We start from the raw sequence: 13773 nt of genomic DNA on the forward strand, positions 1-13773 counted from the left end.
GAACATGATGCTTCTTTGAGTCTCAAACCCATACTGGGGTGCATTACATCATGGTCTGCCTTGCTTTTCCCTCAAGGCTGCACATGTGTGCTTCACTCTGCAGGTGGCTGGGCTCAGTGGTTTCCTCCCACTAACCCTAACCTAACTCTAACCCAGTATTTAGGCAAAGAAAGGAAAAAAAAAAAAAGGAAAAAGAAACACACAAAAAGCTGGGAGAGAGTGACTCTGCCAAGCTCCTCTGTGTCATTCTTTCTGTGAAGAAAATTAGCACAATAAATCTCAAGAAATAAGGGACAGAGAGAAAATAAGCATATTTTAGGCCTCCAGATAGCAAATAATCAGCAACAGTTTAGTTAATTTTATTTCATTAAGGTATTTTATATCTAAATAAGTGATATACAATAACCAATGTTTAAAATGCTTGAGGTAAATACATAATACCATTAGTATAAATAAGAGATAAAAACAAATTCTAAGTGCACTCTTATTTAGATCCGTGTTTCCTGGGTCTGGTTACTGTCTCTGGCACACAGTTATGAGACTGTGCCCAAGATGTAACTTTAATGACCATTTCCACAGCTGGAAAAAGAGAGGAACTTACTCAGTATCATGACTTAAAGTGCAGAAAACAGTCAGAAAATCATCTGTAATAACAGCGCCATTAGCTCAGAACCTACCAGCTCGAGAAAGTTAAAAACAAGGTTGTCCCACCAGCTTCCAATTCTGTGCTTCTTAAACCCCCCCCCCACGTCCTTGTCACTTGGTAAAAGATCCACAGAATAAAAAGAAATTCAGCAACTTAGCCAGGACAGCAAGGAATTTTATAAAACAAGCTTGGAAAATGTATTTTCAGGACTTCTGTTCAAAATAGTATTTTAACTTTTGCTGAGGCTTTTGAAGAATATTTTTTTCTCCTCAAGACAAGGCTGATATTCCAGTAAAGTATGGGAAAATTCTGCACCTACTACAAAGATTTTGTAGTTTTGGAATGCTGTTTAACATCTTTACCAACATAACCCTTCCATCCTCCCAGTGCTCCATGAATGCACACCCGTGGGACCAGTCACATTTCTCACCAGCAGCAGATTTGTGTTAGTAATAGAATATATTTGAAGAATAATTTAATGAGACAGAGAAAATCCAGTTTGGCCTCTGTATGCCAGAAGGGCAGCAAGTGGAAAACACTTTTCTGCTTGTGAATCAGGAATGCTGCTGAAAAATAATAGGCCAGCAGGTTTTTTTAATGTTTTTTCAGAACACAAACACACCATGGGTAACCTTGTCAAAACTTCCTGCTACAGTGGTGCTGAGTCCCTCTGGCTGCACAAGGCAGCTTCAGTAGTAAACACACCCTGCCACCCCACCTCTGTATCCTACAGGTTGTAAATACCTCAGGATAACTGCAGATAGAGTTTGGGTGGAAAAGACACCCTGTTCAGCCCAAGCTCCACTGTATTATCATGTTCACTCCTGTCTAGTTTCAAAAATCCCAAGTTTCTATTCCACAGTGTTTAGCTACAACAGGAAAGTCAACTTTTGTTCCATTAGACCCAAAACCTGTCTCAGTTTGTGTTAAAAAGACAGCTCTTACCTGTTAAAGCTCAAAGCTGCTTCAAGGAAGAACTGCATTCCAAAAAAATCCACTTCTAGATATAGCCAGAATTACTGAAGCAGCCTTTCTTGGACAAACCTCTTATCTAAGAGACCAAATGGAAGTTTTTGCTCAAGAGGAAATAAAAACCGACACCATAGCCTGGCTGTCACAGACATGTGTGTCTGGAAGTAAGCAGCAATATTAATTACAAATAACCTACTTTTATAAATAAATCTACATAGAGAAAAGTAGTCTTCCAGAGCCTTTGGAAGCAAAAAATGCTTTACAAGTTACTAAATACAACACTTCAGCAAGAAGACTTTATCTAAACAAGGAAGGCCAAGGCATAGCTAATTACTTGGGAATCCAACGCAGAGAAAGCACCTTTTGCTGATTGTAGCTGAGGATTTATTAAAAATGTATATTAAATATAAAAGTACAAAATAATTACTACCTTGGCTTGGAGAAAAACACAGCAGTGATTCTGATTTTTAGACTAAAAAAATTATCCAGTGATAATTTCCATCTAGTTCCTTTTTTTTTTTTTTAAATATTGCTAATTGGCAAAGAGGCAAATCTTATCTCTCTAGATAACATGTGCCAGCTTGTGAAAACTTCAGAACAGTTATTGCTTTTATTTTCTTCCAGAGAAGAATAGACTAGAATTTCATTCCTACTCCTGTGGCCATACCACATGGCAGTGAGATCAGTCATGGGTGTTCAACGAGTTAGAAAACGTGTAACCATCACAGGGAAAAGGTGCTGGAAATATTGGTGAAGTAATAATTACTTGGCAGCCAAACCTGGTGGGGAAAATGGTGGGAAAGCTTTCACTTCTACCATCTGTCAGGGCTTTGAGAGAGAACAGCACTAGCACTGAAACCAAGTGCTAATTGCTGCATATCCCAAGTAATTTGTACCATGCCACGTACTATGGGCTGGAGAAGCAGTATTTTCTAGTCAATGCCAACATCAAATAAAGAGGGAAAAAGAAGCTTCTCTATCTATCTCTAACAAATACCCAAATTTACAATGCTATTTTCCATGGATTTGTACAGCCACCATTCAGCATCAAAAAGAAGCAATCTAGATAGACAGTGCTCAGAAGAGGAGGGATGCACCTGCATCCATTCCTTCAGATGTCTGATAGCTAAAACTTTATGAAAGAACAGTGTGCGTTTTTTTCTCTCTAAAGGGTTAGAAACAACATTTATCATCTCTCTTTACACAATAATCAACAGTTCAACCAGTTCATCCACAGGGGAGTAAACAAGGCAGAAGCACAACAGTGGGTTTATTTTCTTTAAGCAAAGGTTTACGCAAAATGGGTAACAGGAGGGGAGATGGTGTCCCCTCTGTGATCCAGCTGATCCTGGAGCCGTGCAAATTCCGCAAGTTCGTTCAGTTCTTGGAACTGCCTGTCTGTTTTGTGGCTCACCAGTGACCTGTAGAAGTGGACTGCAAACACAATGAAAATCAATCCGAAAGGAACCATGATAGAGGTTGATGCAATGGCTGCTGCCTGTCCTGATGTGATGATAGAAGAACTGTTGCTCTTGAGCTGACTCTCGGTTTTCTTCTTTAAAGGAAGAAACTTCACCCAACACAGTAGCACCACCTCTGCAAGAAAGAGCAAAGTCCCAATGACAGTAGAAAAGGCCCAGGCAAGCTCAATGTGCCGATGCATACGCTCATGAGGAGATTCCTTTACAGAGTTGAGATTATGCACATTGCTGACTGCCTCTATATTTGGAAGAATGCAGGTACTTATCATGAGTGCAAAAAGGTGAACTGCAACGAGGACAGTAGTACAGGCACTGAAGGCTATCAAGAGACCTTGAGGGTATTCGTGTTCTGCATCCAGCTGAACTTCTACCATGGCCACCTGAAATGGAAAGATGAAAGATGTAGTTACCTTTGATACATTTGACTTGTCTTTAAAGTTCAAATCATGTTTCTGGAAGATCCTCTGATCCAATCGAGATACTAGTCTGCATTTAAATCTGTCTCCATGTCAAACTGCACCCTTTCAATAAGGTCCAAACTTAGTTCTGAGCTATCAAACAATACCCACCATTTTCATACCTACTGTTCTGCTGCAGAGCAAACCATCAGACATGTTTCAACAGGCATTCAAGGCCATTTGCCAATATTTTAATTCCTTTATTGAAAACTTTTACTGTCATAAGCCTAGCCACCCAGTCAACTTGCAGTTCCCAAGTCTTACAAGAAACTCCACAAGAAAATTATATTAATGCATATAAAATTATTGCTCAGAGATTTAAAAATACCATTTCTAAACCGTGGGAAACTTCACATTTGAGAGGACAAATATTTGATCCTTGGGTCTCTCTTCTGTAGGGATGCTTGTTAAATCCCAATGTACTTGTGGGATGTTAGGCTTCCTGAATTTTTCACAGAGCAACAGCAACCCTTCAACACAGAGGATTCATTTTCATACTGTTAAAAGTTTTTTCTTGTAATTTTCTGGTGTATGTCTAGACTCAAAAGACTATCCAGCATGGCAAGACATTTTAATCCTCTGTCCTAGTACTTATCATGTTACCATAGCCATGACACTAAAAACCTTTGTAAGATGAAAACTTTTTTTTCTTAAGAACGGATGTATTTAATTTGCCAAACACTGGAGACATTCCTGAAATTCAGCAAGACTGTAACTGGTACTTAAGACTTGGCACACAGGCAGGAAAGGTGCAACTTCCTTCAGTTTGATGCAAATCATGCAATTACTTACTGTACTCTGTAATTGTGGGGAGCATCAGCATCACTTGAAAAGTAGCCTAAGTGCTAGCCTTCTAACATGTCTAAATAAGCTGGCTGCCAAGTAGCCATACACACTGCCAATCATTTCCAGTAGTTTTCATGCCAGCACAGCCCCAGGGAGCCTGGTGTTAGGAATGACACTTGGACCTGTTTGTCATACTTGGCTATCCTGCCAACAAGCAACATGACCTCCTCTCCATGGCTGGAACCAAAGGGAAGAGTACTAAGTGCATCAACTGCTGGGCCAGGAGAGATCCTACACCAAAGTGGGTAACAGAAAGGCAATATTCACCTGCTTTGACAGAAAGTATCACAATTTACCCACTTGGGAGACTACAGAGGCTGGAAAAATACTTGTATTGACACTGAAGTGATCACAGCTTTAAAGGCTCTCCCTATAAAGGAGTGTAAGAGACAGCCACTCTAACACTCAAAGTGTATTTACAAGACAGAAACAAAAGGAACAGCTCCACAACACACTAACAACTCTAAGAAGACTCCAGAGAGGGAGTTTGATGATCTTCTTGAACTAACCAGTGACAAAATATGACAGAAGATAGAGGGTATGTGCATAAGAAAAAAAAATGTGGGAGTTTATCATCAGCTCACAGACAGGAAAAAATGATGCTGAGGCGGGACAGAGACACTTGTAAGCAAGGAGAAAACACACCAAGTAGCAGTCGTAGCTGACACTGGTGTTAGAAACACCCCAAAAGCAGCAGTGAGGGAAGGAAGAAAACACTTCTCTTTCACAAATACTTCTCAACTCACTTCAGATTGAGGCTTGGGGAGGCTGCAGGAAGGATGCAGAATGCCTGAAGGATTTCAAAGTCAACTGAAGTTCATGGCAAGCCTCTGGGGGGGCAGAGCAAAGCCTCCTTGTGCTCATGCCTGGCACAGGAACTCCAGCTTGACCCAAAAGTGAAAAGTCAGTTCATGTTTTCTGTCTCCTGGAATTGTTGAGGAAGTTATTTGGGAGCTCTTTCACTATAGACAAACTGCCAGCTCTTTTCAACTGCAAGACTTTACTTCCTGGGCCAAGCCTGAGCCAGGCACCCAAAACAAAACCCAACTCCATTTATCATTATCAGGCCCCATGCCTGTTTTTAAACAGTGAAGCAAAGCCTCAGAAGTTCTCCTTTGCTCATGCTGTGATTTCAAAATGCACAGATCACAACTGCACTTGTAAGGTAGCACTTGCAAAACCAGATGAGCTCATTTGGTATGATACAAACCTGTGCAAAGCCTGAGCTCACAGATAGTGGCTGATGTTCCATGCAGGAGGGTGTTTTCTGGTGTCGTCCATCAGGTTTCTACACTGGTGCAGAAGAGGAGCCCCTCAGGGCAGGAACTATCACTGATGTTTGCACAGTATCCTATATAAAATGTTTCAGCACCTTCTCCTTCACAGCTTTCAAGGCTTCTTTGAACACTAGCTGCATAGTTTTCTACTGGGCAGCTTCCCTCCTGCCTTGCTGCATGCTCATAGAATAACGTAGCTTGGAAGACACCTCAAGAGGTCATCTGGTCTAATCCCTGGCTCAAAAAAGAGCTAACTTTAAACTTCAGATCATCCTGCAGATATGACTGACAGATTTACTACAGCCCTCACCAAAGCTGTGAATCTAAAATACAGCTTCTTGACAGAGTTAAAGGACTCTCCTTGGGCTAGAATGCAGGGCTGGAGGTTTCATAAGCCTGGAGCAGGTGGGTATCCAGGTGCTTTCAAAGATAACAGAATTTGGACACACAACCACGTTAAGGTTTCCAGCAGTCCTGGTGTTCAGAGTCATGGCAGTCTGAACACTATAAAATGAACAATTTTGCCCTCTGGAAGATTCTGCATTTCAATTTTATTTCAAGTTCAGTATCTTGAAATTCACTGTACTTCTTCATAGGGCTTCCATGTGTTATTAGACCAGAAGGAGCTTAAATAGGGATCCTACTTGTAAATGAAGATCAAAATCCTACATGCTCTGAAGGTTTCTACCCATACAAGAGCACTTACCCTGGGCCTCTGAGAAGTACTGACTCCACTCCACTTTGCAAGTGAGCTATGATACATTAATAAAACAATTTTCACCAGCAGCAACAACCAACATAAGGAAGCAGTCACATATTTATCTGCAAATTAAGTTCATATTGCTACTGAAATGCAGGATAAGCAAGTGTCCTGGTATGTCACTTGTTCATTTTTATCACACCAGCAGGACAGAAATTAATCATTTACTCAAATTTTAGCACTGTTGCCCAGTTTTATAGGCTACTAGACAGTATGTTGGTATTACCTAAGCTTATTTTAAGCTGAGGCATAACACAAGCTTCAAATTCAACTTCTGCCTTAAGATAGGGGTTTCTGAAATAAGTATATGGGAAAAAAAAACCACATTACAGAAAACCATCAGGAGGAAAACAAAAGGAAGATCAAAAGGAAGTAAGAGCCACCCATGTAGCAGGTCACACTGACCATACATAAGACTTTCCAACACAGGAAAAAAGGTAACTGCTCTTTGTTACCACCTGCAACACCAACAGCAGTGAACAGAGCATCCAAGAGCTTTCTGGCTTAATCACAATCTTAAAATCTTTGTTCAGAATCAGAAATCATCCTTTTTTTTTCAGATTTTTCAGAATCTACTGCTGAAAAGGAAATAAAATGTTGTCTCTCAAGTAAATCAGTATTACACATGAGCTATTTATAGATGGCTTCCTCTCCACAAAGATGACTTTGAACTGTGGTTGGCAGGAATATCAGGGAGGCTGTGCTGTCACTGCCACACTGTCTCTCACTGTACCCAACACGTGTGAACAGACGGCTGTGAGTCACCAGGGAGTTCAGTGTGCCATGGACAGGCAGCTCCCAGCCAGAGCCACAGCCAATCCCAACTCCTCACTGCTGCTCACAGTTCTGAAGGCCACACGTGGCCACTACCCCACAAAACACCTGATTTTAGCTAAATTCAGTCTGTAACCAGGGGGCTGCAGACAGCAACTACTGACAGGTGGGATGGCTGGATGGAGATTTGTCTCCTGTACCCAAGATGCTTTCTGAGCAGCCTAAAGCTCCACTGCAAATGCTTTCCTGTCCTCTGTATCCAACAGATTCAGCCATGAATCAGAGAGCAAGAAACCAATTTTACTAAAAGTAACTAGGTTTAAAAATAAACCCATAATGACCCATTTAATGGAATACTTTGAGAAATGCTCCCTCTCCATAGGATCATATTCTTAGCTGATGCACAAGAGCAACCCCCCACTGGAAAGGACAATGTCAGCTTCAAACTTCAGCCTCCAGGTTCACATCACAAGGTTATTTCAGCAGCAAATTCCATCTTCCACTCCACTGCCTGCCCATGTGTGGGACCACAGAGGAAAGCTGAGAATGAGATGGGTGTCACGGATTCACTGGAAATTAGCACTCCTCTGGCTGCCTCCTCAGCTCCCAGTCGGATGGGCTCGGTTTTCCTGACAGTACTGTGAGCTCCCAGAGACAGAGGCACAGAGCCAGGCTCTCACAGAGTGTCTGCACCATTCATTAGGTTATAAACAACTCATAGAAAGCCTCTGTCTGAGTCCAAATCAGTCAATGGAAATAAAAAAAGTCAAAATAATGATCTTGTTACTGGTTTTATACAGGAGAGAATGTAAGCATCTTTTATCTGCCACTTCAGAATCAGGGCTGTATGCTGCAAAATGTGAATATTTCCTAAAGTTAATGCCAGAATACAAATACAGGATTTGATATTAGTTTGCTACTCAACATGAAAAGACAATACCCATAAACTGTTGGAGTAAATGTATCTTAAGAAGGCAGTGTCTCTGCACAGTGTTACCTACAATAAATCTATTCAGTAACTTCAAGATCAGACTGGACAGCACAGGAGGGAGAAGAAACAGCAGCTCAGTATCACCTTTACATCCTCCAACCTACAGCAGCCACAAACATCTGCTGTAAGGCAGAGAACAGTAGGAGCCCAAACTACTCCATGCCACCTGCCTTGCTCCTCCTACAACCTCAGTGCAGAGATACTCTGAGGAGCAACAAAACGGTGATTTTGTGACTTGAATGGAAGAAATCTTCCAGATGGGGGCAGATTGTTTGGAGCAGAGTGCTGACCTGTAAGTGCAATAGCAACATGAAAGGTAAGTGGCAGTTAAAGCCTTGAGACTGGACTTGTAACACCCTCCTGCATGTTACAAAATGCAGCTGTTGCATATTATTCTACCAGTTATGCAGTTAAATGCAGCTAAAACAGTTCTAAAGAGAATATTTCAATATTTAGAACCCCGGAATAACCTTTACTAGACAAGGACTGTGCTGTCCTGAGTATCTGTACAACACTGACAGCAGCATGGGCCTGGGTTCTCCCCAGCATTATTATGTATTATAACAAAGTATTATTATGGAAATTGGCTACATAAATATTCATCAGAGCAGTCAGCCTTTCACAAAGTGTGACTGGAGCTGTCTTCACAAGACTGTATGTATTGGCTGCATTTCAAAGGCAAGAGTTGACAGTTTTTTGATGATATTAAATATTTGAAGCCTCTAGTTCAGGCTTGGGTATTTTCACAAAGCTGTTAATTGGTGGAGGGAAGAGCTGCTTAAATGGTCCAGTTTGATGACTGTTGGGATCAACTTCCCTGTATTTGTGACTCCAGTATCACAATATAAAGAGTACTGAACACAAGATTATAAACTTCACAGATTTCCTTTAACCTGCACAAAGTAAATGCTTGGGTTTACTCATGGCAGCTTAGCTTTAACATCAGCTTGCAGTCACCAGCCCCCACAACTGTTTCTGAAGCTCACAGTGGAAGTGCAGTGGAAAACTAACTCTAAAACAAAACTAATTGTAAAACAGGTTTTTCATCCAACTTCTCTGCAGAACCACAACATAAGTGAGTTAAAAACCTGGCTGAGTGTTTCATCACTGACCCAGGCAATCTCTTGACTTGGGCATGGATCATTTAACCGGGGTACAGGCAAGAAACTTTGCAAAATGGATGCAATTATACAAAAAATAGGACCGAAATAAAGGAACGAGGGGGTGGAGGGAGGAATGGATACATGCAGCTCATACTAGAGGATGCAAGTACCGTTTAATTAAAGAGGATCAATGGGGCTGGCATGGAAACAAGCACATTCCACTCCAGACAACTCCCATCAATTGGCTGGGTGGTCCTGGATGTGCCACTTAGGCTCTTTCTTCCTAATGTAGATAAAGAAAACAAAAGGAACAATAAGTCTTAACTGCTGTTGTAAGCTTTAGATCCAAGATGAGATTGTACTTTAGCAGCACTTTGTTCAAATATCAGGTCCCAAGGAATCTGCTGAATTCAGTAAACAATGCATAGGCCTGACAGCACAAAGAAGACCCTGCTTTGCAAGTCAGTATTTGCCTTGACAACCTCAAAAGATAGACAAAGTTATTAAAAAGAAATCTAAAAATACTTGAAAATCACATCGGAAAACAGATTAGGAGGTCTCAACTTCAGGACTGCCATGGCAAAACCAACGAGGCAAAAAGTCGATTTCCATTGTGACCTTGGTAAATGAAGAAAAATGATGTATTTTTTTGATGGATGTCTTCTAGATAATTGAAATATTAACGTTAACATGTAACATTCCTGGAATATAGATATTTTATTAATGGGAACGAGGTGGCTTTTTCCTGAAATACTCTAAACAGCTTAAATTAAAAATAATCAGTTTTCAGCTACAGGACACTGAACAAGAAAACTTCTAGGGAAGAAGCAAACAGAAGCCTCATCTCAGGCACCCATAGGAATTTTGAGAGTCCATATAGAGTATATTTAGAGAAAAGCCAAAGCAGAGATTAAGTATGACTGCTGGAATATTTTTATTGAGACGCAACCTCCCCGAGATGAAATATTTTATAAACTAACAAACTGCATTTTTTCCCATGTTCTCTCTTCTCAGTGTAAAAGCCTGACTCGAGGAACCACCCTGACAAAACTGCTCTGGCACAGGAGAAGGGGCGTACGACAAGGAGGGCTCATTAGCAGGAGCTGAGCCTGAGCTGCCAGCCTGATGCCTGTTACCCAAGGAGAACCCGCTCAAACACGCTAACACAGTCGCCTGTCACTCAAAGGAACAGCAGTTCCCCACCACCCCTGAAGAGTTGTAGTCTGTTTTTAGCCATTGAGAAAGGACAGTGACATTTATTTGACCGTCAGAAGGCTGCTGAAGACCGGCTGCTAAGTTTTCCAACAGCATCCTCTCTCTCTCTCATTAGAACAATGGCTCTTAAGGGAATTTATGGCTGAAAATACCTCGTTAAAACGCGGGGCAATAATCAAACCACATTTTCAGTACTTTTCAGTATTTACAACTACGATGCGTGTTTAACACTGATTCATAAAGGGGCTGAGTGCAGAGTTAGCAGCTTAGTATGTGAGAGAACTGGACATATGATGAAGCTTATGGATCACGCTGCCTCCATCTACGTACAGCTTTCATTTGAGACGAGGATTACTGGACTCTGTTTCTATGTCAAACCCGACAGCAAAAACGTAACAAAAAAAGGACATTTATCGAACATGAACAAAAACCCAATCTAAGCAATACCCAAGATTTTATAAAAAACAAAAAACCACACCAACAAACCACCATTAGAAACATCCGAACTGCACATGCCTAAGGATGGATGTAACGAGTCGGAGGAACACCGTTAATTGTAGTCGGTTATTTTCCTTAATTTATCTAGAAACACCGCCAGTGCAACACCTGCCCTCGCATCCCTTAGCACAACCTGTGCGGCTTTGGTCTGGGAAAAGCGAGAGTGCGGATCCCCTGGGCCTTGGGGACCTGTTGGGACTTTGTGTGCTCAGCCCACCTCGCCCTTGGGCGCGGAGCGAAAACACCGAAAAAACCCGCGCCAAGCTCCGCATCCGCAGCACCGCACAGTGTCTTCCATACCACAGCAACCAGCAGGAACGTCCCGTCAAATGGGATTTTTGGCGTGCCGGGCATCCTCCGCAGGAAGAACGAGAGGAGGAAAAGAAAACCCGAAACCACAAACCCCAGAAGAACCTGCACAAGGTATGGGAGCTATCTACCAGTGTTCAAAAGCGGTCCAGCAGCTTTTGAATTATGCCATAACAGCAGAAAACGAGCTACCGAAGGGACCCCACCGGGACATGCCGGCGCACCCCTCCCGACCCCGCAGCACCCCCCATGTCTCCTGCCCGGCCCTCCCGGGAGCGCTGCCCCAAGGGAAGAGGCGCCAGGGCCCGCCCCGCTTCCCGCCGCCCCGGGGTGCCACCCGACGCCTCAGGCGCGCGTCCCCGTCCCCGTCTCCTCCCGCCCCGCTGCAGCCCGAGGGGAGGCAGCGAGATCGCCGCCCAGAAAAAAAAAAGGGGTAGCGGCGGCTGAGCTCCCCGCAGCCGTCTCCGTACCGCCGGAGAGGCCGCGGGCCGCCTGCCAGTGTCCCCTGCCCGCCGGGCGAGGCCGGTGTCTCACCATGGCGAAGCCGGAGAGCAGCGCTGAGGTACGGCTGGAGGCTTTCAGCTTGGCGCGGCTCAGGTAGAGCTTCCGCCAGGACAGCGCCTGCATCGAGTGCTCGTTCAGGCTCATGGGCGGCGGGCTGAGGAGCGGAGCGGGAGGCGGAGGGAGGCGGCGGATCCTTCCGGCGGCAGAGCGAGGGCACCAGCTGCGCTAACACCCCATGGCGCCCAGCGGCCGCTCCTGCCGGTGCTGGGGCCGCGCCTGCCGCCGCTGCCGTGCTGCTGCGAGCCTGCGCGCCGCCACCCGCCGGGCACCGCACCGCCCCGCAGCAGCCTCATTGGGCGGCCCGGCTCGGCCCGGCCCGGCCCCCAGCCCGGCTCCGCCGCCCCGGCAGCTTCCCGGCAGCCCTCGAGGGAGCCCGAGGCCGGGTGGGAGTCGTGCCCCAAGGGCCGCTTCTCGCCGCTGTGGGGAGGAGGAGCGCGGCCTCCTCGGTGCCGCCCGCCGGGAGCGCGGTCTGTGTCTGAGGGAGCTGCGGCCCCGCCATCCCGCTCTGCGGGTCTGCAGAGGGCGAACCCCCGCAGCAAGGCCCGGCTGGAGCCCGGGGCGCGGCCTCCGGGTGGCTGCGGCAGCGGGGCGGGTGAGCAGCCTCGGGTTGTAGCGTATTTGACGGGAATCTGTGGTTTTTCAGTCAGTTTTGTACAACCATGTCTGGCGGTGGGTTACTCCTCCGCTCAGGGCAGAAAGGCATGGGGTGAACCCCTGCTCCGTGCCCACTCCTCCCTGCCTTCCCTTAAAAAAACCCCAACCAAACCACAAAGCCCTTTCTTGGCTGCTTTCCTCTTAAAAATTTTAAACATGTAATCTACATCTGGCCTGTGGATCTAAGTCAGTCTGAGCACCCACTCTCCCTTCCCGTTAAAACGGATGCATCTAATCGTTCATCATGTTGTTAAGGTTTTCACAACCGTTTTGTGTGCCCAGAGCTCCTGATAAACTCGTTCTTAATCAGCAAGCAGTTGATAAAGCTGATTGAGCTGAACATTTCAACAGATGGGTATGGCGGTGTTGAAATTTTTATTACCACGTTCATGCAAACCTTTTAAACCGTGTTTTTTTTTTCTGTGTTTTACAGAGGGAAAAATGAGGCATATTGCAGAACTCCAAAACAAATATATGGCACATTTATGAAGATGATTTCTGAAAAGGTGAGATTTAATACAGTACTTGTGCCATGTCGAACTTGTTAGTCTGAAGAAATAGAGTATGTGTAAGAAAGAAACCTGTAGCTCTCTAGTAAGAAAATTTGTATTTTAACAGTAGAAGTAATACTGGACAAGGATACTCTTACTGTTTACAGGTACAGGGATGGTCACACAAGGAATCACTGCTTTAGTTCCAAAAGCATTGATGGTTTTCTGTTGCGCTGGAATTTTCCACATTATTTACAAGTGGGGAAAAATGTGGCACGTTGCCTTCAACGTTTTTGCTTTGTTCTTCACACCTTTCTGTAATCTGCAAAGTCGTTGATTTACTTAAGCACAGTAAAGGAGATGACAATCTGTACCAGGATAGGTCACTTAACGCTTTTCATTTACATGGCATTCTTTTAAAAAGTAGTTGAAGCATCCAAGAAAAAAGTCTTAACGATCTGAAGTCTTCAGAGGCATTCCCTGAAGCTACTGTTCCTACCATGTAGATTTAATCTTATTCTCCTCTCAGGAAATAGTCATCTTCTCTTAGAAATAACTTTCAGTTAGATTTTTATCTATAATGGCATTAAAACACCACTATAGAAGAATGAGTTAGACTTAGAGTCTTTCCACAGAAGCCTCTGCTGGTTTATAAATGACTCCATGGATCGTTTGCAACATTCTTTCTCTTTTATGGGTGGCAGTTCTAATGTATGGGATCAATTTGAGTGAAA

The 13773-nt window shown here is 43.9% G+C and overlaps 2 protein-coding genes across 3 annotated transcripts in view; one reads left to right on the forward strand and one right to left on the reverse strand.

Moving 5' to 3' along the window:
* Window positions 1-2128: 2128 nt before the first annotated feature.
* ORAI1 (ORAI calcium release-activated calcium modulator 1) lies at window positions 2129-12166 on the reverse strand. 2 transcript variants are annotated; one of them, XM_030460727.1, is made up of 2 exons: window positions 11865-12166; window positions 2129-3479 (listed from the first exon to the last, which is right to left on the reverse strand). In XM_030460727.1, the coding sequence occupies exons 1-2, from the start codon at window positions 11976-11978 to the stop codon at window positions 2910-2912; spliced, it is 684 nt and encodes a 227-aa protein (XP_030316587.1). In that variant the 5' UTR covers window positions 11979-12166; the 3' UTR covers window positions 2129-2909. The 2 variants fall into 2 exon arrangements, with proteins under 2 accessions (XP_030316587.1, XP_030316588.1); XM_030460728.1 differs by lacking the exon at window positions 11865-12166 and adding an exon at window positions 11801-11855.
* Window positions 12167-12250: 84 nt separating this feature from the next.
* KDM2B (lysine demethylase 2B) overlaps window positions 12251-13773 on the forward strand; it is a 110558-nt gene continuing 109035 nt past the window's right edge. The window contains exons 1-2 of the mRNA XM_030460442.1: window positions 12251-12486; window positions 12982-13054. Of these exons, the coding sequence (XP_030316302.1) occupies window positions 13034-13054 (21 nt within the window). The 5' untranslated portion in view covers window positions 12251-12486; window positions 12982-13033. The remainder of the gene's footprint in view (window positions 12487-12981; window positions 13055-13773) is intronic.

This window comes from Calypte anna, chromosome 15 (genome assembly GCF_003957555.1).
Source record: "Calypte anna isolate BGI_N300 chromosome 15, bCalAnn1_v1.p, whole genome shotgun sequence".
NCBI classification, from domain to species: domain Eukaryota; kingdom Metazoa; phylum Chordata; class Aves; order Apodiformes; family Trochilidae; genus Calypte; species Calypte anna.